The sequence below is a fragment of the Coenobita brevimanus genome, chromosome 39 (genome assembly GCF_032717465.1).
Source record: "Coenobita brevimanus isolate Jiangsu-jjx chromosome 39, ASM3271746v2, whole genome shotgun sequence".
NCBI classification, from domain to species: domain Eukaryota; kingdom Metazoa; phylum Arthropoda; class Malacostraca; order Decapoda; family Coenobitidae; genus Coenobita; species Coenobita brevimanus.
Window position 1 is genome coordinate 165288 of NC_136992.1, and position 16920 is coordinate 182207.

The 16920-nt window shown below is 43.1% G+C and overlaps 1 protein-coding gene across 1 annotated transcript; it reads left to right on the forward strand.

Annotated features, from left to right (window-relative positions):
- The first annotated feature begins 128 nt into the window (after window positions 1-128).
- Window positions 129-15145, forward strand: LOC145396702 (uncharacterized). The gene is made up of 11 exons (XM_080269989.1): window positions 129-201; window positions 3764-3969; window positions 4417-4515; window positions 5015-5122; window positions 6459-6617; window positions 7872-8032; window positions 9725-9831; window positions 11881-11992; window positions 12467-12591; window positions 14060-14150; window positions 14986-15145. The coding sequence occupies exons 1-11, from the start codon at window positions 129-131 to the stop codon at window positions 15143-15145; spliced, it is 1401 nt and encodes a 466-aa protein (XP_080126115.1).
- Window positions 15146-16920: the final 1775 nt, after the last annotated feature.

The following is a 16920-nucleotide window of genomic DNA, read 5'->3' on the forward strand; positions in this document are numbered from 1 at the left end:
TGCCAGTCCATTAGCACAAGGGTGTGAATCCTTCTGCTGGCAGCTGGTGCCACTCAAGTAAGGTTCATCTACCTTCTGTGGGTTGGTAGATAGAACAATACCTAATGAAGGTAACTGTGACAACTAGTATGATGAAGTGCAAGCCATCCCAGAATAGTGAGTACATAATGCACTACAGGCTCAGGGACTTAAGTTACAGAGGTGAGCACTGTGGCTAAGTGCCTCACAGTGTCTGTCCCCACCTTCCTTTACTGCCCAAGTCTCACAACTGTACAGCATTGCACTCCTTACACATGCTGCATACAATGATCCCATAGCACGAAGGGAGAGAACCCTCTCAGTGTCAGGAGAGGCACCAGCTCCCTGAACTTCCAACCACTGCTCACTCTAGTCACAGAGCTACCTCCGTAACATAACATCTCTCTTCCACTCGCCCAAGAGACTTGCCAACAAGTTCAATCCTTTCACACCTGACAATCTCTAGCTGCACTTTCCAACACACCACACACATGAAATCAGCATTAGCTCGCAGTCTACCTGTAATACCACTACATCTCTTATGCACCCACTTATCACAGACACTGCACAAGATGGAATTACTTCCCACGCCCTTGCTCAGTGTAAAATACTAACGCTGCCCTGGGAAATCGAGACAACCACCACCACCGGCCTAGGAAATCTAAACTCCCCCATCCACCTAAGTGTCTAGCTCAAGTGTTGTTCCTCCTAACCAAACTGGTCCTATATCCCGCGTGAAACTGTTATTCTATATCTGCAGCCCAAGAATTATAATTGTCCAGCTTGTTTGTATTTGTGACATCTGCTCGTTCCTGTGTAGGATTTAGTAATAAACATGTAAGGTGTTGCCTTGAGTTTTTGTGTCCTGCCTCTCTCTTATTTGTCTAAGCTCCGGTCTAGAAAGAGAACCCAGCTACTTACTAGGTGCTCTAGGGACGGGAGGCCGACCCTAACACACCTAGCATTACACTATCTATCTGTCTATTGCCAGACGCCTTTAACCCATAAGGGGTGGCCACCAACAAATCGCCTCCATGTTGCCCTGCAGCCCACCATTTCACTGCCCTCCCCCCAGCCCACACTACCCCCTCTCTCATGAACCTCTCCACTCCATCTCATCCTCGGCCTCCCCTTTCCTCTCCCACTCTCCACCTCACTCACATGCTCGTTAGTCCCTTGCTCTCTATCCTCTCCACATGGCCAAACCACCTCCATGTGTTTGTCCTAAAGCTTTCTGTCACATCCACACCACAATGCTCCTTCACTTCCTCATTTGTCATCCTGTTCCTCCACGTAACTCCACATGTTCCTCACAATGAACTCAATTCCACTGTTCTCACTCTTGACTTGTGTCCTTCCAACAAGGTCTAAGCTTCTCATCCATGGATTAGAGTTGGTATCACAATATTATCATGCAACGACTTTTTTACCTCCACGCTCACTCCCCTATTTCTTATCACTGCTTCAAAGAACCAGCAACCTTTCTTACCTGTTGTACCATTTCAAGCACTTCATCCTCCAAACTTCCATCCTTCCTCACCACACTAGCCTACCCAAGTGCTTAAATGCACTCACATTTTCCATTTCCTCGTCATCCAACCATACTGTACATTCAGTGACTTCATTTCTCTCGAAGACCATAACTTTACTCTTCCCTACATGTCTCATGCATACATCTCATATTAGACTGTATTTAGATGGCATAGTAGGCTTTGTAACACCACTTCCTCAATGTTTAATTTTACATCTTAACATCTTATGTTATTTATACAGCTTTTGCTTCAACAAAGCTTGCTTTACTACATTCAAGAGAATACTGAGGGGCAATGTGCAGAACAAATCACAAAGAATTAGGTGTTCTAAAATCACCAAAGCCTCTTAAAATGCAGCTCAGAATTTTCTTGTCATTCAAGAATCACCTACAGTTTTTACCCATTGTCAGGGACTGTATACATAGGAATCTGCAATACCCTGTGACAACTGAATTCATTCATACTGCCGTGTTTCGACACCCCTGCCACACACCACCATACACTTCATACATCCTGCCACACACAACAAACAATCACACATCCCACCACACACCACTCCACATCCCACCATACACGACTCGACATCACACCATACACCACTCCACATCCCACCACGCATCCTGCCACATATATACCACCATACAAACTGACAAACACCCTACCACCCATCCCATCATATCACCACATATCCGCCACACCCCACCACACTCCCCACCACACACCACTACACCACCACACCTCCTGCCATACACCATCACACACCCCGCCACACACCATCACACACCTCACCACACATCATCACACATCTTGCCATATACCACCACAGATTCCACCACACATCACTGCACATCCAAATACACATCACTACACATCCAACCACACACCACCACACGTCCACCACAAATCCCACACCGTGAGGGTAAAATGCTGACGATCACGACCATCAAGTGATCCTGACCGACCCGGTGAATTACATCCCATCACATACCACCACACATCCCACCGCATACCACCACATGTGGTTCTCAAACTTTTATCAGTGTTACCTTGAGACTTCACACAGATCTCGTGGCCAGATAAGAAACTGTATTCTCGTCATTTAGAGAGACTACATAGGTAGCCTTCACACCTTTTACACTGACTTGCCCTAAAAATGCCATATCTTCATTTTGAATGCTGAGCAGTAACAATAGATTAACATGAGAATACGTTACTGGTCACGAAGAAGTGCTGAGGAAAAGATGCAGAGCCGTAGTATTGCCTTATGCCACTGAGCAACTGATGTAAGATGAAAATTAACGAGAACCTGGGCCAAGCTAAGGTGAACCGAGTATAGCCTAGTAATAAAACAATAATCTATTCAATCCTTCTTGCTACCTCATGACGATTTAATTCAGCTTAGGAGAGACATTTTGAACTGAAGGAATGCAATTATAGCCTTTCACTAACCCTTTCAGTAGGTGGCGTGTGGCAACAGTACTATCGGCTCAGGGCCGAATTTATAAAGTTTTTTTTTTTTTAGTCTGTTATGCATAGGAGTCTTGTGATATATATAACACATTTCTCTTCACTCATACAGCCTGCTAAGCAATCCACGTGCAAATTAGGTTAAATATTCAAGTGACAGATCACGAAAACAAAACTACATGTGATACTAATTAACTGTTAGAGAGACTACTTTATCTTGAATTAGGATATACAAATGCGATCTCATCTATGCGGTTCAGTAGGTTGCCTCACCAGACTCAGTGTGAGGAGGTGAGTGGAACGTGGAGCAGCCGAGTGATACGCAGAGGACATTGGTGAAGCAAGGTACGAATATAATACTCGTAATTATTTGTACTGTTGCTACAACAAAGGCCACAAAGCTGAACTTGCTCTCATAAATTGTTAAAGGGTCGAGGGAAAAAAAAATCAGTGCAACGTGCGCACACAAATTCTGAACTAAGTGCTGAGCATTTGACTTTGCCCTGTGACCTTGATGTTCGACAAATTATTTTCCAGATCAACTAAATTCTGTTAGCTCTACTTCCTAGTTTCTCAGATAGCGTTGCCAGTCCTCTCTCTCTCTCTCTCTCTCTCTCTCTCTCTCTCTCTCTCTCTCTCTCTCTCTCTCTCACACACACACACACACACACACACACACACACACACACACAACTTGCTCTAAAAATTGCTAGAATATTGCTAAGCATCCAATAACTTTCCATCAGGCCACTTCATGCTCGCCGCGCTCCTCTCCCTGTATGGGTGGGTGGTTTGGGTGGTGGTGGTGGGGTGTGGGTGTGTGTGGGCGGGCTGGTGGTCATTATTACGTCCCACCCTGCCCCCCGCCCACCTCTCACGCTTCTACGCCCGTCCTACCTTTCTTTATCCACTTAAAGTCATCGTCTTCTACTGCCTCGTGAAATTCAGGAAGGTAAGTTTTTATACTGTCTGTCTGCCTGTCTGTCTGTCTGTCTGTCTGTCTGTCTGTCTGTCTGTCTGTCTGTCTGTCTCTCTCTCTCTCTCTCTCTCTCTCTCTCTCTTCCATAAGTATTCCTGTCAGATGCTCTGCTAAGTCAAACTAAATGATACCATAAGAATTATCATTAACTCTTACTATCTTTTTCTGTTTCTGACGTGTGGGGGGGGGGTAAGGAGTCTGGGACTTAAGATAACAGACCAACCTTATCTAACTGAACGGAACATTACTTAACTCGACAGACTAACCTAAGCTAGCCCAACCCAGTTTAACCCAGGAGCCTAACCTGACAGACTAACTTAACTAACAATCCAGTACAACAGCCTAACCTAATCTAATTTAACCTAACCTAACCCACGGATAAAGAGCCCAGTTCAACAACACTTCGCAAATTTGTGCCAGAGTCGTGATGGAGAGGCGGATGGAGCAGGGTACGGAGCTAAGTCTTACAGAAGGGTGGAGGAGATGGAGCGATCACAGCCACTGTGTAAGGGGCCTAAGGTGAGAGAGAGAGAGAGAGATAGAGAGAGAGAGAGAGAGAGTGAGAGAGAGAGAGAGAGAGAGAGAGAGAGAGAGAGAGAGAGAGAGAGAGAGAGAGAGCGGCTGTAAAGTGCAGGTGCGTGTGGAAGTGTGAGTGAGCTAGTGAGGGTAGGTGTGTATGTGTCTAAGTACATAATCAACCATAATATAATTGTTACCAACCTTAACTGTAATATCGGTGGCTTAGGAGTATTTCACATCTTCAACCTCACTTTAGAGAGGATGATACACTCTCGTACGCATAGTTCGTTCACTTTAACTGTCCTCTGTTGACTTAAAGACAGATTGCATTGTTTTCGTTTTTTTGTCACTTTAGCATGGACACATGATTTTTTTGTGAGGTGTTTGGTTGGTATATGACTGAATGCAAACATACATATAAAAATCAATGTTATCTCCAATTCATGCGTTGTAAAGTTTATGAATATTGATTCTTATATTGTTCTCTCTCCACCACCAGGCCATTGACGCTGTGTTCTTCTCTGGAGCAGGGGGAAGGGGATGGGGGTTGGTGGTAGCTATGGAGAGACGTCCCAGAACACTGACATCCACACTCATCTATCTTAAGGTATAGTTAGTTTATCTGTGTGTCTGTCTATCTGTATATATGTTTGTTTTTTTGTCTCCCTTGTTACACTCATGAGCAAACTTTCCATAGTCTTACCTTTAGTCTCCTACAAGATAATGTTTACTACTCACACTGCCCTCTAACACTCACACGGACACTCATCATAACGTACACTATTGCCTCACACCCACACGAATACCCACAAATGCTCACACACTTCTTTCATACCGACACGAACACTCACAAGCCACACCTACTCTTATACTCACTCTCACTCCTCCCCCCGCCCCCACACACACTCATCCCACACCCACAATCACACATACTCTGTTTTATCACACCAACACAACCCTAATATTGGTTTATGTACGGTTATTCCAGATTAACATATTAAAAGAAAATTGTGGACCTGGTTGCAACTACTTCTTTCACATTAACTTGGCTCAGATTTTCGTCTTGTTGCAGCTTATTTCGCGTAGCTCATGGCACTTCTTTGTAACTAGCATAATAATGTCGCACTAATGTATTGCTACAGCTCTGATTTGAAGATGAATACATGTTAATTTTAGGCCAGGTTAGAGAGAAAAGAATATATTACTGTATAAAAGCAAACGCGTGTTCACTGCTCGTTTAATGTTTCAATTACTGCTGGACGTGGGATGTTGCTGTAAGGAAATATGCGTACCACTGTTTGTCTCCTGGTTCATAGTCGACAGACTCGTGGGTTAAACATTAGGGTTCTCTCAGTTAACATTTGAAAGTGTCCAGCAGCCAACGCCGTCTTGCTCCCAGGACCATGGACACAAAAAGTTAACTCATTCTCAATTATGGCACCAAACAGAATAAAACGTTGACCTCCACAAGTCCTAGGGCATGTGCTGTTATAGATCTTTTACCTTAACTAAGGCAAGATTTTCTTCCTTTTGGAGTCTATTTCACAGAACTCTGGCAGAATTAAATGTGACTCTGCATTCGTTCCGTAGGATTTATTCATTACTAGCATAATACTGTAATTCATTCCCCTTAACATGGCGGATATTTTCGTCCACTTGAAACATCCTCTTTGGTCTGTGGTAGAATAAGACAATACCTTTACTTTATATCCTTTCCATAGCACCTCTTCGTGGCTATCACCATTTTCACCATACTCTTGTGTTAAAATCTTGCTACAGCTTTAACGTTCATTATGGAGATATGGCAGTTTTACGCCCAGTTAAAGCGAAGAGAGTAAAATGTTAATCTGTTGTTACAACTCATCATTCTTAGAGATGGAGAGATGGCAGTATATTAGGCCAAGTAAAGTGAAAAGAATTATAATTATGAAGACATCCCACAGGTTCCCGGGCAAGGGCTGCTTGTAAGACCGACCCACCCAGATACGGTCACCTTCAGGAGAACCCAGGATGAGGACCGATTCTGTGCCGGGGATCTTACCATCACACCCTCCAACCCTATGACTACCTGGACCATACATTACAAAGGCAAACTGAAGTCAGTGAGTGTGTGTGTGTGTGTGTGTGTGTGTGTGTGTGTGTGTGTGTGTGTGTGTGTGTGTGTTGTGTAAACAATGATATAAACATCATTCTAGAGAGTAGACTGTTAAGGTGCAATATGCAAAATAACTGAGGAAGAGGAGCTACGAAACCTCCACTGTTACCTAGAACACAATCCTGTATCTTGTCCTGTTTACTAATATGCTGATATTTCCACACACCCCCTCACCCCCACACACCTACACACACACACCCACACACGCCCACACTCCACCCCCCCACACACAGCTAAGGTTCACCGGGGCAGTATAAATAAACTCTTCCAAGATAATATTGTATTCAGGACTGACTGTATATACGCTTATCTTCATACAGGTGCCAGACAATTCCTAATCATATCAGAGCGAAGATTAAAGTGATAGAATATGAAAAACAAAACATCTTTGATAAGAGTTAACTGTTATGGAGACTTCTTTATCATAACTATACTCCATTTCACTAAGTTTGGCACCATCAGTGATGTCCTCAACGTCTGTTGTGTTTGTAAATCTTCTGCAACCTTGAAAACCAATATAAAGGCAATACTAAAAGGTATATCCAGTACAGAAGACCTTTATCAATGCTACAGGTGTTGAGGATATCACTGATGGTGCCAGACTCCGTGAAATGGAGTATAGTTGGGATTTTATATAAATAGAACACAGACCTCTAAACTTTGTGTACTGTCTTTGATTGGGGAACTCTGTTATTTTCATCTCAAAAACTCGATTCCTCCATTTCTGCATGAGCACAATGTTCCACAACTCTCCTCACCTTCAACAACAGCAATCTGAACTAAAGGTTACGCCCGAAATATTGATCGCGAGAGGAATTTTGATGGGTCGCAGCGACGAAACATAGACCAAATGCCTACAGTGTATTTATTTATTTCACTGAAATTATACTTACCATTATTACATTGCTAGAAGATATTTCATACTTACGGTGACTTAAATGATTATTATGATTTGCTTTATGCCTGAGAGCATATAATGTCTAATTATCACCATTTATGTTTTGATGTGTATATCTGATATTAGAATAATTAATATTTTGATATTCTTCTGGCTAAAAGTGGCACTAGCCCACAGTCTCGCAGCGCAGCAAGGAATATGAATCTACAATAATAGTTTTCTTCACTGCCGTTAATTATCACTCCATTATCTCACAGAGTGTACAAGCCGGAGGCAGAGAGTAAGGGAGAGGGTGAGGCACAGGAAGCAGAGAGTATGGCAGAAGAAGTTGCTGCTGAGTTTGAGCTACGTTGGGTAACTCAACTTCCCCACTTCGACTATGACACAGACCTGCCGCCTCTTACCACCGCCAAAGCCTTCGCCAGAGAGCCTTGGAACAGAGAGTTCTTCACGCACCTCCGACAGTCAGTTTTTCACGAGACAAACAGTTGGCTTGTTACTTACGCTTTAGACTTTTACTCTCTCGTAGCTGCACCTCCTCGAGTGGAAAATCTTGGTGTATATGCTGCTCGAGTGTGTGTGTGTGTGTGTGTGTGTGTGTGTGTGTGTGATGTACAGCTAATTTGCCAGTTAGTACGGTTTACAGCACCAGATAATTGGAAAAAGTTGCAATGGATTGGAACACATCCTTGACTTATAACGAGGAATACCGGATGATTTTATGTAGATGGGGATGAGATAGCAGCCTGAGCGTGTTAATACTGGTACCATTAACACTTTCATGGTCACAAAAAGTAAAGTATTCTATTTCTGCTAATGTTATATGATTTTATTCAGCTGAAAGTGAATTGTAGAAATTTGAGTATCGAGAATGGTGACTCTGAATGAAATAAGTGCAGCATTTACTGGAACACCGTGACTCATGAAAGATGTGAAGTAAGGAAGGACAAGAGCGTGTGCTTAAATGGTATGGTCATGCGGAGAGAATGGATGTAAATAGGGTGGTGAAACGAGTACGAAGGCGGGAGACAGTGGTAGACCAAGGAGCTTGAGGATCGATGGAAAGTGAGGAATGAAAGTTGTTAAATCCAAGGAACTGACAATGGATCAACGTGGATGGATGAACTGAACACAAACACACGAGGGATGGTTTGCCACCCCATCTTTAACTTCTTCAGTAGCATGGCGTATATTCATTTTATATTTGCTACTTCCACATGATTTTCAAACTGGAGATGGTAGACATAACCTTAGTTTACTGTTTCATTGTAAGAGTCTGACGTAAGTCGAATGAATCCGTGTGGAGATAGGAAGAATATATTTAAAAATCACATCAACTGATCAAAAGTTTAAGCTGAATATCGGCAGGGGGACAAAAAATGTCCAGATGGTTACATTTTTGCGGTGGGACCAGGATTTCAAAACTTAGACGATGCGTGTCTGTGCTTCACATTTCACTTGGTATCCTGCTGACAGTTCTCTCACTTTCGTGCCTTCGTTTTCCATGATTCTGGATCCTACGCACCCCATCTTTAAGTGAGAATAAGGATGCTGCTGCTGCTGCTGATGATGATGATGATGATGATGATGATGACGTTGATACGCAATACTGCTAAAATAACATGACAGAAATACAGGAAGTTTGACCCTTCAGTCTCGTTGCTCGTTGCGTTATTTAGAGCGGAATGCAATCTGACCATTTTCTCTCCTCACAGGTATATTAGAATTGACTGCCGTGCAAACGGGGGCTTGCCAATACCTTTACCGACTAAATTTTAATAATATGACCTTTAATAACAGAGTAAAAAATCATTTTAGCAGTATTGTGATTTTTAACCCTTTTACTTGAGATGATGTATTGTACTGAACAACCAGATGGTTTTATACAGCTCTGAAGAGACTTTTCGAATTAGAGAAGTTAAAGTTAGATACAGAGAAAGACAAAGTTATACGTATGTGTATATAAATAGGTAAATATATAGATAGATCAGTAGGCAGGAAAATAAATACCGTAGATAGATTCATTAGAAAGTATATAATATGACATGTAGTTTTGTACTGAGTTATTACGATTAGGTAAGAAAGTCACATAAAAGACAGTTGACTGGCGATGATAATGATGATGATGATGATGATGATGACTCACTTGCTCTCAGACACCACCAGACGCACTATGAACAAATGGGTCAGCTGGTTGGTACCATCACCCTGGATGGCATCACACACAGCATCTACCTGCCAGCGTTCAGGGATCATTCATATGGTACGATACTGTCCTGGTGTTGTGCTGGTGTGGTGTGGTGTTGTGCTAGTGTGGTGATGGTGTGGTGTGGTGTTGTGGTGGTGTTGTGTGCTGGTGTGGTGTGGTGCTGTGGTAGTGTTGTTGTTTTTTTGCTGGTAGTCATATAGTGTTGTAATGATATGGTAGTGTTGTGTTCGGTTGTGTTTGTTGTGGTGTGGTGTTGTAGTCTTGGTATATTGTGATCGTGGTGTGGCAGTCTTGCTATTGGTGGTAGAAAGCAATATTGTGGTGCTTTGTTGTGGTGTGGTGATGACGTGGTGTGGCATTATGGTAGTGTTGGTATTTCTTGTGTTGTGGTGTGTTATTAGTCGTAGCGGTGTTATGTTGTGATGCTTTGGTGTATTAGTGGAGAAATGTTGTGGTAGCAGATGAGGGAGATGACGATATCATTGTCGGTAGTTGTGTGGTTTGTGGTAGTGGTGTAACGTTCTTTGTGGTAGTGGTGTTATGGTGATGCAGTAGTGATGATGGTGCAGCGTGGTAGTAATGAATATGTTGCGATTATAGTAGTGGTAACACTGTAGTCGCGGTTTATCGTGGTGGTTGTTATGGTGGTGTTGGGTAGCGTGGTTGGTGTTTTGACAGTAACTGTGTGTGTGTGTGTGTGTGTGTGTGTGTGTGTGTGTGTGTGTGTGTGTGTGTGTGTGTGTGTGTGTGTGTGTGTGTGTGTGTGTGTGATTTTGAGAGAGAATGGGTGGTTAACCAGAAGAGTGGACATGAGTGAGGTGTAAGGGGAGAGGGGGTGGGGAAAACCGAGGATGGGATGAAGGGATTGGAGAGAGAGGTATATGAATGAGAGTAGTATGAGTTGGAGGTGGGGCAGCCTAATGGTGAAAGACAGGATGACATGAAAATAATGTGTCTTCAGCCAGCTTTTCCGGGAAGCATTTTTATTTTTCCTAATGTCGTTGGTCATCCAGTCATATTGGCGTGGATGGATCGAGTGCCTCAACGAAAGACTCGGCACCGTAGCACCTTCATCATACCTTCAAACAAAGTAAGACATTACTGTAGGTTAACTTTAGGTTAGGCCAAAGCTGGTTACGTATCGGTTGGTTTAATGCCAGACCACGGCTTTTCTGATCATCTTTTGGTTTGACTAGCTGTATTGTTTCACCTATCCCTGAGCAAAGGCGAGACGTTGTGGAATCATTTCTTGCTGAACTTGCTCCGACGTTGCCAAAATGTTGCATGACTAAGTGTGCCAGGAAAAAAAAAAAAAACACGCTTTCGGGACCCTGGCACCTGGCAATAGATAGATTGATACTTGTCTAAGTCACTTTTCCACACTAAAGAATTTTGATCTATAGATACATAAAACCTTATATGGTTGTCTGGGGCACTTTTCCATACTATACAGTTCTAGCCTACACAGATGCATAGCCTTACGCAGGGTACATCGAATTCTAACCTATTCCTATAATCTCGTATAGTTGTCTAGGTCGCTTTTCCATATGACATAATTCTATCTTACACATATAGCCTAGCATAGTTTCTTGGTCACTCTGCCACATGATAGAATTCTGATCTACACATACAGTATAGCCCTGCATAGCTGCCTTGGTCACTTTTCCAGTCCATGAAATTTTGACCTTCACATAAAGGACAAGGAGAGGAGAATGTAGGAACTTCCCAATTCTCTTGCTGTTCCTGTAATTCAGACTATAAGCTACGAGACTGGGTGGATGCTGTTGTTGCTTAACCTTAGTCTGTCTAGCCATGCACGCGCGTCAGCCACAGGTAGGCAACTACTTCTGTGAGGTCGACCTACAGGTACAGAAAAATAAATACACCATGTAGGGATCCGGCATCACCTTGTGGTAGCCAGTGCCTCGCCAGGGTTGGTGCAGGATCCTTCCCACAGCGAGTTGCAAGGAAATATGGGAAGATTTGGCTAGGAGGTGGACGCCGCAGCTGCTCCACTCAGGGTGCTTGGTGCCACCACGTGTTGGTTCCCCGCAAGTACCTACGAGACAGTGTTGATCGTGAATATGTTTGTGAATCCGGCAGGTCGTGAGCGAGAGTGGCGTCTGATGCACCGGTATGTCTTCCATCACATTTTTTTGGAGGACGGGTCACGCGGGGTGGTGGGGGTTGTGTGCCAGCCTTCGACATGCTCCAGGTGGGTAATTATTTTATTCATTCTCTCTCTCTCTCTCTCTCTCTCTCTCTCTCTCTCTCTCTCTCTCTCTCCATATTTTATTCCCTTTCCAGTTTTATTTGTTCTTTTTTATTCACTTTTCACGTATTCATTATACTCTGCCTTCACTCTCTTATTCATTCATTTTACTCTCACACTTTCAATATTTGTGCTAATTCAAACTCTTCTATTTCACTTATTACTTTTGGTCCTCTTATTTGTAATTTTCTCTCCTTTTTCAGTTTTTACTCCCTATTCTTTCCCTTTCATTTTAAATCATTCTCGTACTAACTCATCCATTTTTCTCTCCTATTTCTTCCATCTGGTCAAGTGAAGTACTGTATTGTGTAACTTTTCCCGCCATTTTTTGGTTTCTTTCACTCTTAACCACTCTTCTACTCTTCTAGCAGAATGAAAGAGAGCGAGCACTAAACTGATTCCTGGTATATTTAACAGACTGGAGGTGGGTCACTGGTGGAGTGGGTATGGAGATGGGTGTAGTGTATCGGACGTGGGTCTGCAGCTACATCAGCACGGCGAGAACGGCACCCCACCCACTGACTACGCATTTACATTTACAGCAGGAAAGTGAACGGAGGCAATTTGACTACTTGCGAATTATGGGCTATAAGGAGGTTGAAAATATCGGCAGTGATGATTTCCACTTAAAAAGGGCAAATATCGTGTAAACATAGTTTTAACATAATATACCGTCCTTGCTGAACAGAGTCATGTTTTGACTTCGGCGAAAATAAGAAAATTACAATATCGAAGACAGTCCATCGTTTCACATCATTTGATAAATTGCTCATTATTTTATTTATTTACGGCTCTATTGAAGTATGATATCGTCCAGTAAGTGCTTGATATTATGTCAAAACTATTTCCATGCGACGTTTTTCTGCTTTAAACGCGATTTGTGCAGATACAATGAAAATGATCTTTGCCAATACTTTCAACTTCCTTGTGGTCCCAAACTCGGACAAACGGTCAGTATAATCAACGCCAGCAACTTCGTAGATTCACACCTAGCACTAGCCCCTAATTGTTTAAAGCAGTTTTCCTCTTGATGTAATGGTGATTTGTGTCATATAGCATATTCATATGTATTCGTAAATTTCACACGGATCTTCCATGAACTTTGGATGGTGGCTGAGAGGGTGTAGCTCTATAGACAAGTTGGCTGGCCCGGAATGCAGTGTATCACCAATTCCTTACCTGCATATTTTTGCAAATGGTTGCTGTACGTTATTTATACATATTTCGATATGAGGGTGCTGATGCCTTCCTGTGGTGGCACCAGTGTAAACAGGGAGGATTCGCTGCTCCGTTATACAGATGTCCTTTCTTCTTCCCCCCGCCCTTTTATCTCCCAGTAGGAGGATGCCGGACTGCCAGAGAAAGGCGACTTCAGTTTCCAGTCCACTGGGTTCTCGTTACAGATGAGCCTAGGGTTACAACAACAGCAACTACTGCTACTACTACTGCCACTACTACTACTACTACTACTACTACTACTGCCACCATTACTTCTACCACTACTTTGCTGACTGTTATAATAATATGAATAACAAGCAAGAGAGTATTCAGGTGCAGTATGCTTGATAAAACACTATGAAACTGGTGGCAGAAAGAGTCCTATCCCCATGAGAACACAGACTCTCATTCTCTATTCTCTGCAGTTCTTACCTTCTTCATGAAGAGCCGAGTCATAAGTCAGTTTAATAATCCAACACGTCTAGTTCACACCTACTGTATGTCGGTAGCTTTTCTCCGAGAAGCATCGTGTCAAAATGTCGCATGGATTAAAAAAGAAAATAATAATAATAATAATAATAATCTCAGGTTATACATATTAGCCACCAGAGGGTTGTGAAAAGTAAAAGAGGTGCAATAGTAGACGATCTTACAATCAAGATTGTATACTGGCTAAGATACTTTAGGGATACTTACAAATGTAGTGCAAGGCAAGTAATGTGCCTGTGATGACCAAATTAATCTTAGGTCCAAACGCGTGATGCATTGTTGGGTGATGATGATGATGAACTACAGGTGGTGTGGAGCGGCTGGTGGAGGTGGAAGTGGATGAGGCCCCACAGCACTATTTGGGATGGGACTGGGAGGCACGCATGGTGGAAACGTAAGTATAATAACCAACTTCAGTTCAGTGACGTGTATGGCTGAATTATTCTTGTTACATGACAGTATTGTGATACCAACTCTAACGTATGGAAGTGAAGCTTGGACGTTGTTGGAAGGACACAAGTCAAGAGTGAGAGCAGTGGAAATGAGTTATTTAAGAGGAGCCTGTGGAGTCACATGGAGAGACAGGCTGACGAATGAGGATATAAAGGAGCGTTGTGGTGTGGATGTGGATGTGATAGGAAGCGTTATGAGGAACACACTGAGGTGGTTTGGCCATGTGGAGAGGATGGAGGGTGAAAGACTGACGAAGAGAGTGTATGTGAGTGAGGTGGAGGGGGGAAGAGGGAGGGGGAGGCCGAGGATGAGATGGAGGGATGGGGTGGAGAGGTATATGAGAGAGGGGGTGTGTGAGTTGGGAGCAGGGCAGTGAAATGGCGGGGGACAGGGCGACTTGGAGGCAATTTGTTTGTGGCCACCCCAAACGGGATTGAGGCGTCTGGCAATAGATAGATAGATAGATAGACTTCCAGACGATCCTTTTACACTTTGGAGAGACTCTTGTTTTGATACTTTATTTATTTATTTTTTTTCGGGAGGGGGGGCTATCTGTTTTGATGCATGTTTTGCTTTAATTCATTTTTTTTTTTAAACGTACATTCATGTGGCGCCATCTATAGGTTTGTAAGGTACCGTATTGATAGTGTGATAGGTTCTGGCATCTGTTTAATTGTTTTGGCATTTTGTGTTTTGATTCCCATGCTTGTTTTAATGTTTTTTTTTTTGTCGGTGTGCTCGCTTTTATAATAGTGTTCTTGTGGCACCATCCCCAGATTTGTACGGTACCGTGTTGATGGAGTGCCCGGTTCTGGCATCTGTGAGTGGCACTACCGCAACAGGACGGGTCGACCGAGCAAGCTAAATGATCGGGACCCCATTTCAATGAAGGATTACCGATCTCAGTATCTGGCTGCTGGGTTCGGGGGTATTTAGTGCTACTGAACGTGAGAAGCCCAGAGAACTACATGCCTTTATATTTTCATGCTGGAAGATGGAAACAAGGCAGCAAAAGTTATCCCTGTCAGAGAAAGTTAAAATAAATCTAGAACTGAAATGTGTCCGTTTTGAGTCCACTACCTATACGTTTAACTTTTCCCATAATATATATACTGTAGTAGATAAATATATATATATATATATATATATATATATATATATATATATATATATATATATATATATATATATATATATATATATATATATATATATCATTGCTCTAGGGCCTCACCCTCCCTGCCCTAGGGTGGGAAAGGAGGTCCGGATGATGATGATGTTGATGATGATGAGGAAAGTGATTGCAAGTCCTGCAGTGTATATATTCTTTACACCTCAGGAGTGCCTTGGTCTCTCCTGGTAGGTTGTGTGGTTACAAGACTGTGACGATGTGAAATAACTTTTACCTGGCCGTGGCGCAGCGGATTGCTGCCTGGCTCTCACCTGAGAGTCCCAGGTTCGATTCCCGGGATAATGGTACTGTATTGGATTCGCCGTAGTTTGTTTCGTCCATTTCATTTCTTGCTAGATAACAGTTTCAAGTCCCTGAACCCATCTTCAGTGGTCTTGATAGACAGATGTTTCTTCCTCCGTGACTGAAGTGAGAAATTGAATGCGCTGAGTAGGTGAGGTGGGCGCTATTTTATCGTGTCCTGGATCGGACACCTACGTGTACTGGATCCTGATTGGTTGTTGTAATGGGGTGTGGCCCGCCGTAAGCTTGGGAGGGCTTGGAGATCTTCCGCTTGTATACTGATTTTGGGATTTAGTTCTTCGATATACAGTGTTTCTAGTAAGGGGAGGCGTCGTACATCTTGGCATGTAACTAAAATTTTGTTTTCTTCCAATATTTTTCTTGTAAGGGCAATTCCTTGTTCCTGTTTAAGGTTTTTAGGTGCTCCAGCTGTAAAGTGGTAACTCAGGCGTCGAGACAATTTCATTGTCGTCATACCCACATGGGTAGAGGGGAAGGCTTCGCAGTTCGCTCATTGACAAGTAAACCTGTATATAACATGCTACCTCTAAAGTATGTCTCTTTCCTTGCTTGATCTGTTTCTTAGTAGCAGGTGACTGGTCTTTTTACTCTTGTAGTATATTACCAGGTTAAGTCTCTTTTCGGGGTTTAATCACTTCACATTTCGCTTTACTATTTGTTTTACAATTCTTTCTTCTGCCTTGTAGGTTGCTGAAAAGGTGGCTCTGTAGTAAGGGCTGATGTCATCCTCCTTCTTATGGTGTCTGTCGTTATTCTTGTACTAGTTATCGATTATTTTCCTTGTTTGCGATTATGTCCTTGTTAGAGATGCCATTGTTGATCAGTACAATGGCTTCTTTAATATGAACACCATCCGACAGAGTGAAGTGGGGTTGGGGTAAGATGAGGGGAGGAAAGAGAGAGGAGTTGGAGGTGGGATGACGATATGGGAGCAGGGGTAAGGACAGAATGAGTGGGGCTGAGAGTAAGGTAGGGGAGGGGATGGGGTCATGGCGAAGGGATGGGGATTAAGGGCAGGTGCGGATGAGAATAGAGTAGGGGGAAATGATGATTTAACAGAGTGAGGATGGGGTAACAAGTAAGGGCGGGGATGCAATGAGAGGCGAGGATGGAGTGGGGTGGGGATGGGACTGGGGTGAGAGAAATGAGGTATGGATGGGGTGACAGGAAGGTAGAGGCTGCAGAGATGGTGTAAGGGAGTGGGGTGAGGGTAGGG

What these genes read in the sequence shown, in the direction of transcription:
- LOC145396702 (XM_080269989.1), top strand. Translation starts at nt 129, where the DNA reads ATGATGAAGTGCAAGCCATCCCAGAATAGTGAGTACATAATGCACTAC. An exon ending in CCACACTCATCTATCTTAAG is followed by an intron (nt 5,123 to 6,458) that starts GTATAGTTAGTT and finishes GACATCCCACAG; the next exon opens with GTTCCCGGGCAAGGGCTGCT. An exon ending in GAGGCACGCATGGTGGAAAC is followed by an intron (nt 14,151 to 14,985) that starts GTAAGTATAATA and finishes CACCATCCCCAG; the next exon opens with ATTTGTACGGTACCGTGTTG.